Source organism: Ipomoea triloba, chromosome 12, assembly GCF_003576645.1.
Source record: "Ipomoea triloba cultivar NCNSP0323 chromosome 12, ASM357664v1".
In the NCBI taxonomy this organism is placed as follows: domain Eukaryota; kingdom Viridiplantae; phylum Streptophyta; class Magnoliopsida; order Solanales; family Convolvulaceae; genus Ipomoea; species Ipomoea triloba.
In genome coordinates, this window is record NC_044927.1 from 28236775 (window position 1) to 28257743 (window position 20969).

The 20969-nt window shown below is 33.4% G+C and overlaps 2 protein-coding genes and 1 pseudogene across 5 annotated transcripts; 1 reads left to right on the plus strand and 2 right to left on the minus strand.

Annotated features, from left to right (window-relative positions):
• The first annotated feature begins 859 nt into the window (after positions 1 to 859).
• On the plus strand, positions 860 to 6937 carry LOC115998244 (cellulose synthase A catalytic subunit 2 [UDP-forming]-like). Of its 3 annotated transcripts, XM_031237746.1 has the most exons (15): positions 860 to 1126; positions 1450 to 1527; positions 2002 to 2119; positions 2198 to 2406; positions 2527 to 2608; positions 2705 to 2858; positions 3004 to 3270; positions 3416 to 3761; positions 3901 to 4038; positions 4149 to 4274; positions 4380 to 4592; positions 4672 to 4945; positions 5097 to 5284; positions 5350 to 5700; positions 6022 to 6937. In XM_031237746.1, exons 1-15 carry the CDS (start codon positions 1040 to 1042, stop codon positions 6607 to 6609), a joined length of 3219 nt encoding a protein of 1072 aa, XP_031093606.1. In that variant the 5' UTR covers positions 860 to 1039; the 3' UTR covers positions 6610 to 6937. The 3 variants fall into 3 exon arrangements, with proteins under 3 accessions (XP_031093606.1, XP_031093607.1, XP_031093608.1); XM_031237747.1 differs by lacking the exon at positions 1450 to 1527 and having other exon boundaries at positions 862 to 1126; positions 1945 to 2119; XM_031237748.1 differs by lacking the exons at positions 860 to 1126; positions 1450 to 1527; positions 2002 to 2119 and having other exon boundaries at positions 2349 to 2406; positions 2686 to 2858.
• Positions 6938 to 7073: 136 nt separating this feature from the next.
• Positions 7074 to 13585, minus strand: LOC115998245 (RNA-binding protein 39). Of its 2 annotated transcripts, XM_031237749.1 has the most exons (15): positions 12873 to 13585; positions 11047 to 11125; positions 10768 to 10824; positions 10494 to 10542; positions 10373 to 10380; positions 10225 to 10280; positions 9605 to 9833; positions 9364 to 9450; positions 9186 to 9260; positions 8982 to 9065; positions 8538 to 8602; positions 8205 to 8403; positions 7819 to 7907; positions 7572 to 7686; positions 7074 to 7469 (listed from the first exon to the last, which is right to left on the minus strand). In XM_031237749.1, the coding sequence occupies exons 1-15, from the start codon at positions 13442 to 13444 to the stop codon at positions 7428 to 7430; spliced, it is 1806 nt and encodes a 601-aa protein (XP_031093609.1). In that variant the 5' UTR covers positions 13445 to 13585; the 3' UTR covers positions 7074 to 7427. The 2 variants fall into 2 exon arrangements, with proteins under 2 accessions (XP_031093609.1, XP_031093610.1); XM_031237750.1 differs by lacking the exons at positions 10373 to 10380; positions 10494 to 10542 and having other exon boundaries at positions 12873 to 13580.
• Positions 13586 to 18679: 5094 nt separating this feature from the next.
• On the minus strand, positions 18680 to 20881 carry LOC115999628 (annotated as a pseudogene).
• Positions 20882 to 20969: the final 88 nt, after the last annotated feature.

Genomic DNA, 20969 nt, shown 5'->3' on the forward strand with positions numbered 1-20969 from the left:
ATGAAACCACCATCCACCACCACCTTTGCTTTCAACAAAGAATTCACCCCTCCCTCCTCCTAGCTTCATTTCCTCTAAACCCACACCGTCCACGTGTAATCAATGCCATCATCTTCAAAATCTTATCATTATTGCTACCAACCCTCCTTCCACAATTTGCCACAACACATTTTTCCATATTTAGCTGCTACTTCAAATCACAAATCATCACACTCCAATCTCATCATTCCTTTAATTTATTTCATCTCTTTATTCTATGCTCTACTAATCTTTTACGCGGAATTCATATATCACTTCTAAAAATAAAATTTATTTTAACCCAACTTAAATGGAAAGTAAATCTTAATATATACTGATTATTTCAATAAATTTCATGTTATTGACTTAATGTGCTATCATATACGTAGTATTATTTTTGCATTGTTATCCTCCTATAACTTTAAAGTATTTCATACTAATATATATAACTAATCCTAGAAGAGATTGTAGGAATGACTACAAGTTTATATGGAAAGATTATAAAAATTTTAAAACTCAAAATGAAACTTCCAAAATGATATTGGCAAAAAAAAAAAAAAAAAGTATTTTGGTTGGGCAACAATAACAAAACACGCAAGTTTTATAGCAGAGCTCCAACTGCATGCCAGCTAAATTACAGTGAAGCCTCTTAGCTTAGCTTGTAATGAGTGTAAAGCTATCCAAAATATTTAATATTCATTTCCGAGTTTCCGGATTTCTTTTAATATAATTATGAGCATGGAGGGAGCTATCATTGTAATAATATTTATTTCTTGACTTTTGTTTGTTATATATGGTGTAATTCTTTTTGAATACTATCGCTGTTTATAAGCGTGTTTTCTCCGCGTTGGGCTTTGCCTCTGGGTATCTTCTGATGGGGTTTACATTCAGTTCCTAACCCCAAACATTTGTTTGGCACCAAAAAGTTGGCTCCTCTGGAAGCCCCCAACACTGAAAGATTGAATTTTCAACTTGGATTTTGAGTAAATTTCAATATTTTTTATTTAATCCTCCTGTGGAAATGGCTATGAATACCGGAGGGAGACTCATTGCTGGTTCTCACAATAGGAATGAGTTTGTGCTCATCAATGCTGATGAAATTGGAAGAGTAAGTATCTCTAAAGCCCCTCATTTCAATTCCGTTTTTAGTTCTTAATTTTGATTATATATTTTTACCTGGGACTAATCATTCATTGCCATTGGGAAATCTGATAACTAGCTTTAAATGCTATTTTCATGTCTGTATCGTTGCTAAAAGTCAGTGTTGTCTATTAACAAACTCCTTGGAATTATACTAGTATAATTTGATGCTAAGTAATTATTGTTTGAGAATAAGACAAGAGACAGGTGATTGCTATGTTTGCATACTTGTATTTGATGGTTTGGTTATACTTATAGAACAATCCTTGTTTTGTTGAAATCCTTGTCCAGATAAAGTCTGTGAGAGAATTAAGTAGCCAAATATGCCAAATTTGTGGGGATGAAATAGAGATTACTATAGATGGAGAACTTGTTGCGCCCGCGGAAGTGGGATAGATCAGATTGCAACAATAATTTGAGAAAGAAAAATAAATGAGGCACAGATTTTACGTGGAAAACCCCTAAACAAATTAGGGTAAAAACCACGGGCAAGGGTAGAAGAATTTCACTATGAGAAAATAGGAGTTACAACCACTCTCTAACTAACAAGGAGAAAACAAGGATAATTCTCTCTTGCTAGGAAGGAGAAATACACTCAACAAACTCTCTAATATCTCTAGTATATGAGGGAAGAATAAAATGATTTGGGATGGCTAGAATGACAAAATGACCACCCTATTTATAGTTGAGAATTTGGGGTCATTTTGTAGTTAGCCTAAAATGTAGGGACCAAACAATAAATATTTTGTTCAACAAAGTTTGGCTACCTAACATTTGTGTTCAAAGTTTTCAGCTTGCTGCCTAATCTTGAGGGCTGCTGCCAAACTCCATTTGCCGACAGAACTCTTTGTTGCCTGCAACGAATGTGCTTTCCCTGTTTGCAGACCCTGCTATGAGTATGAGAGAAGAGAGGGAAATCAGGCATGCCCTCAGTGCAAAACTAGATACAAACGCATCAAAGGTTAGTATTGTCCTTATATGCTTATGTAAATTCTCATTGGATGAGACTTACCCATTTCATATCTTGTTTGATTGGCAGGTTGTCCTCGGGTTGAAGGTGATGAGGAAGAGGATGACATTGATGACTTAGAACATGAGTTTGATTACAGTGATATTGATGCTACAGGACCAAATGCAGCTGAAAGAACAATTCCTGCTTCCCATGGCCATGGTTATCATGCAAGTTCATCTGGGAACAACACACCAACCCCTGGATTGGAAATACCACTCTTGACATATAGAGAAGAGGTAATTATTTGCAATATTTAGATCATATCTTCATCCTTCCCTGTTTCCTAATTCCTAGAGAACCATGACAATAATCAAATTGGCATGACTTTAATTCACTGACTCTTTTGCCTCGTCCAGGATGCTCAAATCTCTGATGGTCAGGATGCTCTTATAGTGCCTTCATCAGCTAGTATTGTGAATGGGGACTCATCCACATCTTGTAAGTTATTTGGGTTTATCGGATTTTACTTCTCTAGCACGTCATACTTTTTTCATTTATTATTTTTATTTAACCAGTAAATCTTTGTTTTCTCAGTGCAATGTAGACCAATGGTTCCAGAGAAGGACATTGCATTATATGGCTATGGAAGTGTGGCATGGAAGGAACACATGGAGGAGTGGAAGAAAAAGGAAGGTGACAAGCATCAAGTCAATAGTGATAATGAACTTGAAGACCCTGATTTTCCTATGTAAGTAACTTCTACAAATTTGAACTGCACTAATGACTTAATAAGTTGTCATTAGAGATTTTCTTTTGTTTCCTCATGTCCAGCCTCTTTGCCTTGATTGTTAATCAAATGGATGAATTTGTTGACTGATGTTTTGAATTCTCAGGATGGATGAAGGGAGGCAGCCACTTTCAAGAAAGTTGCCCATTGCTTCTAGCAAAATAAATCCTTACAGGATTCTCATCATTCTGCGCCTTGTCATTCTTGGCTTCTTTTTCCATTATAGAATTCTTCATCCAGTTGCTGATGCATATGGTTTGTGGTTGACATCAGTTATTTGTGAGATATGGTTTGCAATATCATGGATTCTAGATCAGTTCCCAAAATGGTGTCCACTAGTGCGAGAAACCTATCTTGATCGATTATCACTTAGGTGAACAGCTATCCACCATAAAATGTTTTTGGTTACATTGATTTTACATTTTTTTTTCTCTTTTATACCTGAAAGTCTCAAGTAGTAAGTTATTGCAAAAAGACTGATCTTTACCTCTATTTATTTATTTTTAATTTTCTTTTAGGTATGAGAAAGAAGGAAAACAGTCGAATTTGGCTCCAATTGACATTTTTGTTAGCACAGTTGATCCCTTGAAAGAGCCTCCATTGATCACTTCAAATACTGTTTTATCTATTCTGGCAGTCGATTATCCAGTTGAAAAAGTTTCATGCTATGTCTCAGATGATGGTGCTGCCATGCTTACATTTGAATCACTTTCTGAGACATCTGAATTTGCTAGGAAATGGGTCCCCTTCTGCAAAAAATTCAACATTGAACCCCGGGCTCCAGAATGGTATTTTTCACAGAAAATTGATTATCTGAAAAACAAAGTTCATCCAGCTTTTGTAAGAGAGCGACGTGCAATGAAGGTTTGTTCATCTCTTCTATTTTTCTTTCCCCTACGCTGAAAAAGTTTCTTACATAGAAGATTACTGTTATGACTAATTGGGTGGACTTCATTATTTTTGGTGTGTATGGCATTATTGATTGTATTAATGCTGCATACAGAGGGAATATGAAGAATTTAAAGTTCGGATAAATGGTTTGGTTGCAATGGCCCAAAAAGTTCCAGATGAAGGTTGGACAATGCAGGATGGTACTCATTGGCCAGGAAACAATGTCAGGGACCATCCCGGTATGATCCAGGTAAATGGTTAGGTGTATCAACAGTTTTTAAATAAAACACAGAGGACTTTTGGCCATGAAATTCCCATGAACTTGAGCTTGTCCCATTTTCTTGTTTTACTTTAATGTAGGTATTCCTTGGTCAAGAAGGTGTTCGAGATATTGAAGGAAACGAATTGCCTCGCTTGGTCTATGTTTCTCGTGAAAAGAGACCTGGTTTCAATCATCATAAAAAAGCAGGGGCCATGAATGCTTTGGTAAAACTCTCTAAATCAAATTTGGTGTGTGCTAGAATTTGGATAATCAGGAAATATATTCATTAACATGGAGTCCTGATGAGTGGAATTTGAATTTGATACTAGGTGAGGGTTTCAGCTGTTATCTCAAATGCTCCTTTCCTTCTGAATGTTGACTGTGATCACTACATCAACAATAGCAAGGCATTGAGAGAAGCTATGTGTTTTATGATGGACCCCACTTCAGGAAAAAAAATCTGCTATGTGCAATTTCCACAAAGGTTTGATGGGATTGATCATCATGATAGATACTCAAACCGAAATGTTGTATTCTTTGATGTATGTATATCTTCCTGTCTGTTTAACTGCAGTATTGTTTTATCACCTTGGGCCAAAGCTGATTCTTGTTCTTAAACAGATTAACATGAAAGGTTTAGATGGGTTACAAGGGCCGATATATGTTGGTACTGGCTGTGTATTCAGAAGGGAAGCACTTTATGGATATGATGCTCCTGCAAAGAAGAAGAAACCTAGCAGGACATGCAATTGCTGGTCAAAATTATGTTGCTGCTGCTGCAGACCTAGAAAGAACAGTAAAGGAAAAACAAAAAAAGAGAGGAAGAAGAAAACAAAACACAGGGAGACATCAAAACAAATACATGCGCTTGAAACAATAGAAGAAGGAATTGAAGGTAATGTAGAGTTCTATTTTGACATTCATGTTGTCCATTGCCTAAAACAATATGATATTATGAACCACCATTACATGTAATATGAACTTACGAAAGAAGGACCGATTAATAATTTAATATTCAACTGGATTGGTTTTCAATGCATCAACAGGTGCTGATTCATCTCAGGCTTTACAAACAGAGTTGGAAAAGAAGTTTGGGCAATCTCCTGTTTTTATTGCCTCAACACTTGTAGAAAATGGAGGCGTTCCCAAGGATGCTAGTAGCACAGCACTCCTAAAAGAGGCCATTCATGTTATCAGCTGTGGTTATGAAGATAAAACTGAATGGGGAAAAGAGGTAAGTGATTGCTGTTTTGTTTGTATTTGTTGGGCAACAATAATGCTCATGAATGCTTTATACAGGTTGGCTGGATTTATGGATCTGTTACAGAAGATATCTTGACAGGATTCAAGATGCATTGTCGTGGCTGGCGGTCTGTGTACTGCATGCCTAAACGTCCTGCGTTCAAGGGTTCTGCTCCTATAAATCTCTCTGACCGTCTCCACCAGGTTCTCAGATGGGCCCTTGGATCTGTTGAGATTTTCTTGAGCAAACACTGCCCAATATGGTATGGATATGGAGGTGGTTTGAAGTGGTTAGAAAGGTTTTCCTACATAAACTCTGTTGTGTATCCCTTCACCTCCATTCCCTTGATCGTGTACTGTTCCTTGCCTGCTATCTGCCTACTGACTGGAAAATTTATTGTACCCGAGGTATGGTATTAATATGATGCATGTTATTATGAATAGATGCATTGTTGTAGTGTGTTTTAAAATATAGTAGGTAATAAATACCCTAGGAAAATCAATATTCTGGAAAGATTTGTATCTATCTGACATTAATTGCTAAAGCTTAGGTCTTAAGCATGTCTAAACCAAACCTGTTTTATTGTCTGAGATCTGTCACCCTTAAAAAAAGAAAAGAAAAGAAAAGAAAAGAATGAGAGTGAAAAGTGAGTGGATATTACAAGTGGGTGTGCATTTGTTTCTCGTTTTCTTGAGTGTCTAACCGGAGTTGTTGTTTATTTACTACAGATAAGTAATTATGGCAGCATCATATTCATGGCTATGTTCATCTCTATTGCTGCGACTGGTATCCTCGAGATGCAATGGGGTGGTGTTGGAATAGACGACTGGTGGAGAAACGAGCAGTTCTGGGTGATTGGAGGCGCGTCGTCTCACCTTTTTGCTCTTTTCCAAGGTTTACTCAAGGTCTTAGCTGGTGTTGACACAAACTTTACAGTGACCTCAAAAGGAGGGGATGACGGTGAATTTTCTGAACTGTATATTTTGAAGTGGACATCATTATTAATACCCCCAACAACCCTGCTGGTGGTAAATATAGTTGGGGTTGTGGTTGGTGTGTCAGATGCCATCAACAATGGATATGATTCCTGGGGTCCATTATTTGGGAGATTGTTCTTTGCTTTCTGGGTCATTGTTCATCTATACCCATTCCTCAAAGGTTTGCTAGGAAAGCAAGACAGAACTCCAACCATAGTGGTGGTATGGTCAATCTTACTGGCTTCAGTACTGACCTTGCTCTGGGTAAGAATCAACCCATTTGTTTCAAGAGATGGTCCTGTGCTACAAATATGTGGATTGGACTGCGATGACAGATGATCATCATCATCATAAAACACAAAATCGTTGTTCAAGTATCTTGCTTCTCAATGTCATTCTTCTCTTCTCTTCTCTTATTAGCCAGACATTAGTAGTAGTAGTAGTAGTATGTGGTGGGGTAGAGTTTTGCACCAAAGAAAAAAAAAAAAAAAAAGTTGGGGGTGTAGATATGAAGCAGTGGAGTGGAAGTCAACACAACACATTCAGATTTGTTTAAAGAAAGGTTTCATTTATTCTTTTGCTAAATAGCAAGCAATGTTTTGTTTCTCTAATGAACCATCATTATGTATTTATTGTTAGTGAAAACATGCATGCAGCATGATGAGAATAGAGTTTTATCCCATCTTCAAAGGGGGGCTGTTGGGGGCATAAAATTAAATATGTTGTGATTCTATGCATCATCGTTAACAAGTGATAAACTTAACAACACTACTGCAAGCTCATTGCTTAAAACTCAAAATAAATAGGCTGGCAGGCTTTGGATGATATTGCATTGCATACCCAAAGATTAAATCACAACCTAACTTGCTGTCTACACTTATCAACCAATTGTGTTTCTATCAAATATCTGTCGCTGACAATGAAATTTTATGCGCAGTAAGCTGGCTGGTGGCTGCCACAAATTTTTATATCATCTCCTCAACTCAACTGCTACTAAATTACAAATAGTCATACCAAAAAGAAAACAAAAATACATTTTAACACCCAATCCAATCCAGTAACTATTTGGACAATACATAACAATAGGCGACGAGATTTAACTGATCATACCCCCAAAACAGGGAAATAAAAATTAACGCTCCCAACCATTTGCTTGTTCAAGCTGCACCTTTGAACTTGGCATCATACTCGTATGGTTGCTGCAAATTTATCAACAATGTTCATCCACTTCATTCACTCATAATCATGGAAATCACAATTATATAAAAACAAGGGAAGATTTACATCAGTCCACATATTACCAAAAAGATGGCTGAAACTGATCTGCGAGCAAACCATCTTTTATGCATTGCTTGTTGAGCACGAGATGCAGACTCCACACTATCAAATCGCAGATAAACATATCCAGCACTATTCCTGCAAGGTGGGGTAATAAAATATGCTTGCTTAGATCCCCTACCATATATACTGTTTCTATACAAATACAAAACAAAATAAATTTTAAACACAATTATTCCGCATCCTTCAAAGTGATAACAAAATACTTACTTGTCCACGTGAATATGTTTGACAGCACCATACTTGGAACATTCTTCATGTACATCATCCCTAATGTCTAAATCGAACTCTGGATCAGTCTGCAAAAAAGCCCAAAATCATATTTTGAGTTCAAATGAATAATAGGTTATTTTCAATCCATTTGACCCAACATTTTTAACCAAATACATAACAAGTCACACAACAATGTACATCTTGAACAGTTACTGAAGTTGGCAAAGTTCCAACCAAATATTTGATAATGTTCATTTCAATATGTTGATTACAGGCTTTGGGTCCAATCAAGTAGACATGGAAGTAATAAACCCTTCCCTCTTGCATGACCCCACCCAATTGAAAAAACTAAGTGATTGGTGTATAAATGAAAAGTTGCAAACCTCCATAGCTGGATCAAACATATTCTTCAACAGCAAACACTCACTGGGATTCCCAATGGGTTCAGGAACCATGGCAGCAACAACTTGAGCTGGAAGGATTGGGGCAGGAATAGCAGGTGCCCCACCAATTGGCAAGCTAATAGCTGCCTGGGATGGAGCTGCACCATTAAGCCCAGCCACCCCAAGTGAACCCGTAATACTACCAAAAATATTACAAGAAATCCAAATGTTAGGAAGACACATTAAATTCACCCACCCTGCTGGAAGGAATAAATATATAATAAAAAGAAATAGAGGGTAATAACTAATAAGACAGAAGAAAGTTGAATAAACCTGGAGGCTATGCCACTCCGATCCAACTTCTGCATCAGCATTGCTCTTGACTGTGCATTTAATGCCTAGGGAAGAAGAAATTGCACATTAAGGGGACTTAAAATTAATAAAATCTTCAGTTACAAAAAAGTTCACTATTTTACTTTTGCCAGTATATTAAAGCATAAAATCTAACACTTATTAAATAGATTGCTAGGTCAATGGTTTAAACAGTTATTAGGTAAAAGGGCACTCTTCATTATAAGAAGGTAGCCACCCTCTATTTCAATTCAAAATTTTATCCAATAATAATAATAATTATTATTATTATTATACTTATCCCCAGTAATAATATAATATAAGGAAAAATCCACCACTAACTTCTAAGTAGCATTCTCATTAAGCCCAAAATGGCGGAAGTAAACAAATTTGCTCTGAAAGACTGAAATAATAAAGCAACCATACCAGTCCACCCCCTTCATCATCATCAAAATCTGCAGTTTTGGCTGCTGAATCTTGTACCCCAACATGTTCAGTAACAGATGAAACCTGCATTTTAAAAATGGTAGTAAAACCATTAAATGAGTCCGGAAACCAGGAAAACAGATGAGTGCACTTAGCAAATTATAAATCATGTCAAACAGCATACGCATCAGTCCCATGAAATACCTTGATTGTTCGACCAGCAATCTCCAGTTTTCCATTCAAACTCTGTGCTGCCTTAGCATGTTCAAGTTGAGCAAACTGCAGACAAACAATAAGGTGTTACAAATTTTCAAAACAGTGAGAAAACAATTTCACCAAAAGTTTAAGTAAAGTACACAAGTGCTACTCATCAGATACCGACTTGAACAAAGCCAAAACCTTTGCAATGTCCTGTTTCTGGATCGGTAGGTAGCTGCACAAGCTCAACTGGACCAAAAGCTTCAAAAATCTGGGCAAACACCAAAAAGAAATAATTTTAACATCGAATGATGTGTAAACTAAACACTACAAATAGAGTGCATTTAATCCACTCAACAAAACACACACACAAAAACACAGTACGTAGGCATCATCCACTCAAAACTTAGAATAAATACTGATACCTGTTTAAGCTGTAATTCTGTCATGTTGAAGTGCAGATTTCCAACATACAATTTCCTTTCTGAGGCAGCATATGGTCCAGTAACACCTGCTCCACCAGCAGCAGTATTTGATTGAACAAGATTCTTTTCAGCTTCTGAAGGTTTAACCATAACAGGCTGCCCAAGCAGTAAGTGTCCAGATAAGGCAATGGCCATTGGGACAGACATGGCATCATAAAATTCAATATACCTGCAAAGTCATGAACCATAATTATCCAGTTATTCACAACTAGAAAACTAAAATCATATAACAAATCATAGTGATATAAGAAGGCATATAAGGGACATCCTAGAAAGACACAATAATTCCCAACTCCAAATGATGAAATATATTAGTAAGCCCAACATTCATAGAGTGTTGTGTTAAGCCCTTGAACAGCAAATCAACTAAAAATTAGTGCAGAGCAAATTAAGACAGGGTAGAATGGGTGGAAGCAATGGGAAACTACAACCTCCAGCACTGATAATTTAATTAAATAAAATATATTGTGGACCTTGTTTACACCTGTGACTTTTCAAAAGCAAAATTTGTGTGTCTTTAGAATGAATTAATAAAGCAGCCTCAGCAGAATAGAACATACCCAACTCCTTTCGATCTCCTTGAATTTCGGTCCATGATCAGACGTACATCCCTCACCTGGAATGAGAAAACACAATATACATATATATTAAAATAATAGCAAATAAAAGGTGTGTTAGGGGGACCTTTTGCACATTCATACTACAGACCATGAAACCTGCAAGAGGCCATGAATAAAACCATCAGTTATAAGTTGTAAACTATTCAAAAATCCTGCTAATCCAACCACAGTGAAAGCATCAGCAAAAGAAATTGCTTTGCTTAGCCTACCTAAAATTGTAGCAGAGTCGCAGAGATATTTTGCCGTGTCAGCAAGGACATGTACATACAGTATATGGAGGTAGATTGTCAACCAAACAATTTTTTGCTCATAAACATGATGTACCATTATCAATTTTCCACATGTTGCAAAAGTGGATTACTAAACAATTATAAATTACCATATCCATACCAGCAACTACAATACAACACGAGAAATGTATTCAATAATATAATTCCATGCATATTGGCAGGACATTGAACAGCACAATAGTATCCCACTAACCTTTCCAGCTTGTGAGAAGAACTCATACACATCCCTTTCAGTTGCCTTCAGGGGCATCTGCAAGAAACGATTAAAACAATTATAAGGAAAATTAATTATTAATTATTTTTAAAAAAATCCTTGAGGGAAAAATAACCATATGGTCCATATTTATGGAAATAGGGTTTAAAATACTATCCAAACCAATCCCATCCTAACTTATCATGGACATGTTGAAAAAGTTGGAGTAATACTCATGCCCATAAAGTAAGGAATGGGAAATTAAAAACAATAATCTACCTGATAAGCAAAAACAGTTCTTTGATCTCTTTCTGGATCAGCCTCTGGCTCTGCTGCCTCCTTCTTTTCCTTAAACCGCCTGCACAATTACTCAGAAAATAATAAGTTTGATGAAATGAATAATCCATCACCACTGCAAACATTTACAAAATAAATAACCATTGCATTAACTGCCGAAGATCTCTCCTAAAACCCTTACATTTCCTTCTCTACTACTAAAACATAGATTCAAACAATCCCAGCACCCTAGCAATGTAAGGTTTTAATGGCTGACAAAAAGAAACAGGAGAAGTTTGAACACATCTCACCATCATTGTTAGGAAAAAAAAAATCAACTTGTGAAACAGAAATATTTCATGTTATAAAGTATCGGGAGTAATATGTTACAAAGTTAAGAAAACCTGAACACTGCAACATAATAACTAGATCTCTTTATGAAATCATTGGTTATGGATCAGCTTTAAAGAATTTATAATATTGGTATTTTTTATCACATGAAAATTTGTGGTGTGAATTGAGATTGCAAATAGTAAACAGAAAAAAATGATACAAAATCTGCTAATTTACCCAAGGAGAGATTTCACTGAGTATTGAAAATTTTCCTTTGTTCATTTCTCATCTTCAATGATGCAGAGTACCTAATAGACTAAAAAGTAATACTAAGAAAAAAAACCTAAAAACTATTATAATTCTTTAGACCTTTAGGTAGCAAGAGTGAACAGACATATAAAGTGGTGACCTTCAATGAACAATCATAATCACATTAAAGAGGAGACCTAAATTGAGACAGAACAGTTCTCAAGAAAGATTTTAGTTTTAAACAACTCAAAATATCTGCCATGAAGCAAGAATTCTAAGCTAATTGGGCCAACCAAACATCAACATTTAGGATAATTATCCCTGTTTGCACAGGAAATGGAGTTAAAGCATTTTCGTCTTCGTAGTGAACAAAAGGTTGAAAAACTGATACAGCATCACACCATATGCGTAGCCAACCTAGAAATCCAATACATCATTTGTCAACATCTCAAATCAGATTTAAGAAAGTAACCTTAAATCCAACTATGCAAAAATATTAGAGGATTTAAGAGTGAGCCAAATCTTAAAGGCCAAAAAGAGAAACTTAACAGACCTTATCAGACTCAATATGTGGAAAGCCACTTTCTTCATTGAAGCCTTGAAGGGTTTCCGCATTGTTAGCCCATTAAGATGTGGAAACAATCCATCTACGATTTCAACCCAAGTTAGAATATTACATCCTTTGAGTGTACTCACACTTTTCATTAGACCATTTTAAATTTCCCTTAATGTTTCAATCTACTAGCAAAGACCAGACAAAAAACACCTACTCATCGAAGGTAAGTGAATGTACTTCACCTAGAAAGTTTGGAACAAATACCTGAAAACCTACTTTTCCATCAGATAAGTCCCAGATAGTGAGACACACAGAAAACAGTCTTGTACATAATAGAGTGAGACATACAGAAAACAGTCTTGCACATAATAGAGTGAGACATACATAAAACAGTCTTGCACATCATACAAATCTAGAAAGGGAGATGCCAGCAGCCATTTAGAATGAACTATAGTCCAGTATCAAGTAGTAAATGCTCAAAATTTTACTAAAGGAATAGAATAACAAATCTTGATAACCAATTCATCCGTAACATGCTTTAACCAAAATTGGTGAACCCAAATAATTCCAGATAGCTATTGAATGCCCGCTTTCATAATTAAATCTTTCCAAGAAAATGTAAATATTAGCAAGAGAAAACCAATGCAGCAATTAAATGGTATAAATCATACGAAGTGAAGAAAAACATCACCTGCTATCTCTTAATTCAAGCTCACGCTCTCGCTCTCTCATCAGTTCCCTCTCTCTTTCACGATCGAGCCTCGAGCGACTGCGGCTCCTCCTCTCCCTCTCCCTTTCCTTCTCCCTGTCCCTCTCTCTCCTCTCCCGTTCCCTCTCCTTCTCCTTGTCCCGGTCTCTCCTCTCCCTATCCCTATCCTTATCTCTATCCCTATCCCTCTCCTTATCCTTTTCTCTCTTCTCCCTATCCCTTGAACTCCTCTCTTTGTCTCTGTCGGACTCTCTCTCCCGACTTTTATGCCGCGACGACCTCTCCTTATCTCTATCCCTTTCCCGGTCTCTATCCTTCTCCCTCCCGTTCTCTTCATCTCCGCCGCGAGATCTTTTACTGCTCTTGCGATCTCTGCCGTCCTCATCGGCTAAATCGTCGCTCTCGTCCCTTTCCCTCCTCCGGTAGCTTTTCTCGCTCTTCTCCTTCTCGGATGAGCTGTTTTCTCTGTCTTTGTCCTTGCTCTTCGAAGATGGACCGTTGGTCTCTTCAACGGCCTTCTCCAGATAATCATACTCGTCGAAGTCCATTGCCATGCAGTTTTGCACGGAGGGCTGTTAGCGGAATTGCAAGAACCCTGGAGTACGTTAATGCTGGTGTGAAACCCTAGAGAGCTCCCTTCGTTTAGGGTTTTCTGAGAATTGGGGATACGGGGACGAGTTTAGTAATTGTGGCACATATCAAGGTGGGAGGGAGTTGGATGGTATTTCAGAGAATATGTGAGGGTGATAACGGGATGATCTAACAAATCTTTTGAACCCGCCTAGACCGCAATATTAACCCGCTACAGTTCAATTGTAGTTTGGTATTGGTCAAATTAGGATGACAATTTGTCATGTATTCGATGGGATTTGGATCTTTAATCTTGTCCTAACAAAAGTGGGGTCAATTTTTTCTTTTTTTGAAAAAAGGGATGAATATATCTCACATATTCCCGTCACGCCCCAATTAATTATTATAATTTGTATATATATATATATATAGACAGGGGCCAAGACCTTGTGGTCTAGTTGCATCCGGTGTCCCGGTTAACATTCCCACATGGATGATGGGAGTGGGTTTGAGCCTCATTGGAGGCATCAATTGATATCTATCTATATTCTATATCTATATATATATATAAACAGAAGTGCTAGCTTTCTCACTCATTTTAGTCCAAAAAATTTGAAATCTGTCAACATAATAATATATAATAATTCCTTATCATAAATTCTAGCCTTCCTTATCATTCTTTATTTATGGCTAAAATTGACAAAATATTCAAATTATGATTCCATTCTTTATTCAATTCCATTCCTGGATTCCTTATTTATTAATGAAATATATAGCATTCAAATTACTTTTATTTTAATTATATTTCTGACATCTATTATAGTATTCCTTATACTATGATGTATATTTTAGTATTAAAAAAAAATATTACTATATTATGTTAATGTACGTAATTAAATTCCTTTCATGATAATATTCAAAAAAAAATTCCAACAATCAAATTACTATATGATGTCTATTATAGTATTCAAAAAAATATTACTATATTATGTTAATGTATGTAATTAAATTCCTCTCATGATAATATTAAAAAAAAATTACTATATGATGTATATTAGTATTAAAAAAATATTACTATATTATGTTAATGTACGTAATTAAATTACTCTCATGATAATATTCAAAAAAATAAAAATTCCAACAATCAAATTACTATATGATGTATATTATAGTATTAAAAAAAATATTACTATATTATGTTAATGTACGTAATTAAATTCCTCTCATGATAATATTCAAAAACAAAATTTGAACAATCAAATTACTATATGATGTATATTATAGTATTTACAAATTCCAACAATCAAATAAATACAAAAATGTTATATATGTTAATTTAATTTATAGTAATAATTATCTAAAATATTTATCATACCATGAATCATGGTCTACTTTTAAGGTACACTAAACTAATACTCCGTATATTTTTTTCAACTTAAGTTCAGTTTTTTTTATACAAATAAAATTAATATATAAAAAATATATCATTAAAAAGTTTTAATTAAAAATTTTTAAATAACACCAATATTGATATTTTTATTTTAATGTATTAAATTAACGTATAATTATATTAAATCACTATATTATATTCATTTTCAATATAATATTGGTTCATTTTTAAAACGTTGTAGATTGATTTTTTACAATACAATTGCAATATATAATTAAAATTAACATAGACTTACATAATAATATATATTAAAACAAAAGTGTTGTTTTCCCGTCCATCCAAAGAAAATACTTCTGTTTTGAAATTTGAAATTACAATTGTTTTTTACCTAATTAAATAATTAAAAAAATGCTATATATGTTAATTTAATATATAGTAACGATTGCCTAAATATTTTTTATACCATGAATCATGGTTTACTTTTAAGATACACTAAACTAATACTCAGTATATTCTTTTTCAACTTAATTTTAGTTTTTTATATACAAATAAAATTAATATATAAAAATATATCATTAATAAAAAGTTCTAATTAAAAAATTTTAAATAACACCTATATTGATATTTTTATTTTAATGTATTAAATTAACATACAATTATATTAAATCAATCTAATTACATACGACAATTGAAATAATTCTTTTTCAAACGTTTCATACGCACAAAAGTAAACTTTGGTACAAAATAAAAGAAAAATAAATCTAATTGTCATTTGTAATTATATTTTCGATCATTATATTGCTATATATATAGATCTCTATCTTTTTTAAAGTCATTAAATAATAATATGATAATTTAATGGTAATAGAATTTATAAATAAATAAATAAATATATATATATATATATATATATATATATATATATATATTCTATTAAAATAAAAAAATTATAAATCAAAATAGATATGTCAATTTTTATTTATTATAATAAGATAAAATTTAAATCTTCTATTCAATTAGTATTTTTGTATTATAGATATTTTAAATTTCATTTGTTTTATTTTTTGAAGTTTAATTAAAATTTTTAAAATTAAAATAATTTAATTTGATTAGAATACACACACACACACACACAAAGAGAAAATAATAATTATGATGCATATATACATATATTGAATCATTATTGCATCTCAAAAGTTCATCCAAAAAAAATTGTTGTATGTCGATCAATTTATTTACTTTATCTAACTTTTAAAAATAACTACAATATTATTACTACTATATATAACTTTGTTCCTACATAAATGATGTTGGTTTTCAAAGTTTAAAAATGTGAAAAGTAAAATATATCATTATTATGTTTTTAGCATTCTACTAATAACAAATATAAGTATTATTGCATTAATTTAAAAGTTTGTTAGTACAAATGTTGCAAACAAATTTTATAAAATAGTAAAATACCATAAATTATAAAAAAAAATTATAATCTAAAATAATAGGAATTATTTAAATATTATGAGCCCAAAATAAATAAAATTCCGTTAATAACAAAACTAAAGAAAAACAAACATACAAGTGAACTAATTAAACTAATTTACATTTGCTGAGTTTGAAAAAAATATAATGTTATTGGATAAATGTCTCACATTTAAATATAATGTTATTAAATTAATTGAAATTCACATATTTAAGAATGATGCATCATATCGAGATCTATCAATTTAAAATGAAGAAGAATAAGAGATAATAGAATTAAAAGAAATAAACTTTCAATAAATTAGTTAAAAACATATCATAGATCTACAAATATTGAACTACAAAGTCTATTTTTGACCTATTATTTAAATGATGATCTATAGATATTTTGATTGTGCTTCATTTACGGGGGTTGGAAATATTTGGAAACAAACTAAATGGTTTCCATATATCTATTACTACCTCTATCCCATTTTGGTTGTCTGATTCGTTTAACGAGGATTGATTGGAGTTATATTTAATCTAATTTTTCTTAATATTAAGTTTAGCATTAATATATAAAATTTATATATTTAGAAACTACATTAAAAGTACTATTAAACACAAAAAATAAATTTAAAAATAAAAAAAATTATTAAAGAATATAAGCAATAAGATAAGAGTTGATTTGACCAATGAATAGTAAATAAGACAGGTAAAATGGGACAGATATAGTACTATTTATGATAACAAACAAAAGTTTAAGGCAAAAACTTGTGTGTGACCGTCTCATTGTCTGAATTTGCGAGACGGGTCGGATTTTTAATTAACGAGGTCAAAGATCTGACCTATTAATCAAAGATCTGGTTCGTCTTACGGATTGAGACCCCTAAGATGGTCTCACACAAGTGTTACTCAAAGTTTAAAATATCACCAAAGTAGATATCAAAATAAAACTCAGATATCAATGTAAAATTTTAAACTAAGAATGTTTTTTCATGCAAAGAAAAAAATTATATAATATTTATAAATATCTATATAATAAAAAAATATCAATTTCTCTTTTTATCAATTTATGTAGACATATATTATATTTATAGTATTTTGTACAATATGAAAATATATACACTTTTTTTTTATATAGAATTGTGATTACTGGCATAATTATATACGGTAATTATAAATTACTACAATGGTTACTTATTAAAAAATTATTTTAAAATATGTCTAAACTCATACTCTTAATTAAAAATTCAAAAATATTTAAAAATTTGTCTAAATATGTAATATAGTTAGGGACCACATTAATCCATATAAATTTAAAAATTAAATTCTTTTAATTTGTAAATGTAATATTCTTAATTATAATTAATAAGATATAAAATATAAACTATAATTAAGAATAAAATTATAAAATTAACAAAATGTATATTCATAAGTATTTATATTTTAAAAAATGCATACATACATATACTTATACATTATATTAATCATACAAAATTAAAATGCTATTTTTTAATTTCTAAATTTAATTATTTTAATTATAATATATCAATATAAATTATAATTACAGAAATTATATTATAGAATTTACATATATACATATTAATAAATATTATTTGTATATACACTGTATAACACAATCATATAAGAAAATGTGTCTGATTAGAGTTTAAAATCACATATACAAAATTTAAAATTTACATTTTTTAATTTCTAAGTATCATTTTCTTAGTTATTATTCATATTGTTAGAATTAATAATATATATGAAATACGATTAGGAATAATTCAATTTAATTATGTAATTTTTTTCTCTATAAATTCATATAAATATGTATATGATTAGAGATTATATTAATTATACAAAATTTTAATTTTGTATGTTATGATAATAGATACTTGATCACTTTCAAAAAAAAAAAAAAAAGATACTTGACCAAATATATGAAAATTCAACTATATTATTATATTGTACATTTTAATATATTTGTATTTTTAAAATTTTTTTTATTTAAATTCATAATAACAAAATTTTATTCGTGCACCGCACGGGTAAAACACTAGTCGATGTATAAAAGAAAAGCGAGCGATAAAAGGTTTAATAGCTCAAGGATGAAGGTATTGCATCACATTACCTCCAAGAAAATTTTAGATTATCTTAGGTGTTTTGTTAAAGTTGTATGAACGTAATATTAACTTGTTTGATTGGAAGTTATATTGCATCAATTACCTAAATGCCCTCGAAAATGAGCAAGTATCTTTTTGTTCCCATAGTTCATAATAATAATAATAATAATAATAATAATAATAATAATATTATTATTATTATTATTATTATTTTAATTTGTAAGAAAATTAAAAGTTGGAAAAAATTAAAGCATGCAACGTGTGTTTATGTAACAAAATTCATACAGAAGTGTTTTAACAGAATTCCTGATACAACCAGCAAGCATGGCATTCCTGCAAACTAATTGTTTGCCTACAAAATATTATAACTGTGATCTACTTCAATTCACAAGTCATCAACACAACAAATTTACATAGCATATCCATTATCTCCCACACAAAAATAGCAGCCCCATATCCATATTAATTCACCCAAAAAAAAAAAAACTACAAGTACAACAATTGTATACACATCATCTCCACCGTGAAAATCATAGGTCCCAGTCAATCATGAATTAATTAATGAGAATGATAGATCAGAGTTGTTGTATTGTGGGAAAAGGAGGCCTTCTGATCATGGTAGCTTGTTCAAAAGCATAAGAAACCTGAATCAACTTAGGCTCCATTCCTTTTAGCCCTCCGAAAAACAAACCAAATGGCATTCCATCAGTGTCATATCCCGCAGGGACTGTGATCCCAGGATACCCTCCAATTGCCAGCACTGTTGAGGCAGCTGGCCCTATTGTTACCATTGCATCCAATTCATTATCTATCATCATTTTCTCGTATCCATCACGTGATAGTGTTTGCATCATCTCCATGGCCTTCTTTTCTTCCTCTCCGATTCCATTTGTTAGCTCTGCACCAGCCAAGATCTCTAGCCCATTGAAATCTTTGGTGCTCTCCTGCATTACACGTAAAACCAGATGAGATGGAATAATACCTAGCTAGCTTACTCGATCGGTCTGGTATGCATGTGATATATTAATTAATTAGCTTTAATTATATTTGAACTGAATTGTATGGGGGGATATGAGTGCATGCAGACTTACTAATTTGGGATTATTGTTGATGAAGTCTATAATATCAGCTAATGATCTGACAGGGGAAGTGATAAGCTGTTGTTGAAGATAATCGTTCAAACTGAGCTTGAACTCAGCCAACAATGCCACTAATTCACCGCTTTGGTAGGGATCCAGGATGACATTGATATTTGGTATCTCTAGATTGTCAATTATAATTGCTCCATTTTCCCTTGAATATATATAGAACATAAAAAAACATGTTGGGTTGGGTTACACAAGAGAACAAAAATATAATGAAGGTTATAAAGTTGTCCCTTAGCTTATTTATACCTAAGTGTTTGGAGATGGGCCTCAAGAACTGGAATTGCTAGGGACCTGTTTGACAGAGGCAAAAATGGATATCTGACCACACCTAATCTGCTTCCGTTTAGTCCATCTTTTGAGAAACTGTTTGTAGCCAGCTTGTGGGATGAAGTAAGATGCAGGTTGTGTTGCCTCAGAGTCTCTAGGACCAAACCCCACAATTGCATCCAGAGCGTAAACAGCATCTGAGACTGTTCTGGCAATGGGCCTATAAGAATAAGATTGTGTCTGTGTGTGTGTGAATAGCAATATACATATATGCCGCTGAATAAAATAATTATTAATGTAGTTAGAGAGAGGGGCGGGAGGTGAGTTAAATTACCCGATTGTATCTTGGCGGGGTGAGAGGGGAATGACGCCAGATCGAGAGGTGAGTCCAACGGTGGGCTTGATGCCAACAACAGAGTTATAGTCAGCAGGGCAGAATATGGATCCATCGGTTTCGGTCCCCAATGATACAGTTGCCAAGTTAGCTGCAACTGATATAGCGGATCCACTGCTAGAACCACATGGATTTTCCCCTTCCACATATGCGTTCTGCATACATACATACATCAAACTAATTACAGTATTTAAATTTGAATGATTGACTCATACCATACCATGCCCTGCCCACTTCTAGGGCACCACCCATCCGGAATGCTCATTGACCGAAAATGGTACCACTCGCTCAAGCTGGATTTACCTAAAATCACAGCCCCCGCGCTCCTCAGCCTCTCCACCACACCAGCGTGACCCCAGCAGCGCGTACGATCCACCACTGCTGTTCAGCTTGTCCTTTGTACATATACTGTCTTTAAGGAGCACAGGAATTCCGTGCATCATATTCATACTATTCTCCTCCCTCTCTTTGTCAGCTTTCTCAGCTTCAGCTCGTGCATCAGGATTCACTTCTATCACGGCGCGGAGCAGCGGGTTGAGGGCCTGGATCCTCTCTAGGTAAAAGTCAACGAGTTGGAGAGATGTGAGGTCTCTCTGGGTAAATGCGCGCTGTATGTCATTGATGCTGGCTGGCGTCAACAATATTCAAGTCTCGGCAACTGCCCAAAACCAGGAGGAGCTGGAGAACAAAGCAGCAGCAGCGAAATGAGGCACTCTGCATCATTAT

Excerpts from the sequence above, each read along its gene's own strand:
- LOC115998244 (XM_031237746.1), top strand. The coding sequence starts at position 1,040 with ATGGCTATGAATACCGGAGGGAGACTCATTGCTGGTTCTCACAATAGG. Across the intron at positions 2,407-2,526 it reads TCTTGACATATAGAGAAGAG|GATGCTCAAATCTCTGATGG; the intron begins GTAATTATTTGC and ends TGCCTCGTCCAG. Across the intron at positions 2,609-2,704 it reads TGGGGACTCATCCACATCTT|TGCAATGTAGACCAATGGTT; the intron begins GTAAGTTATTTG and ends TTGTTTTCTCAG.
- LOC115998245 (XM_031237749.1), bottom strand. The coding sequence starts at position 13,444 with ATGGCAATGGACTTCGACGAGTATGATTATCTGGAGAAGGCCGTTGAA. Across the intron at positions 9,261-9,363 it reads AAGGTTTTGGCTTTGTTCAA|TTTGCTCAACTTGAACATGC; the intron begins GTCGGTATCTGA and ends GTTTGTCTGCAG. Across the intron at positions 7,470-7,571 it reads CAGTTTCAGCCATCTTTTTG|CAACCATACGAGTATGATGC; the intron begins GTAATATGTGGA and ends ATAAATTTGCAG.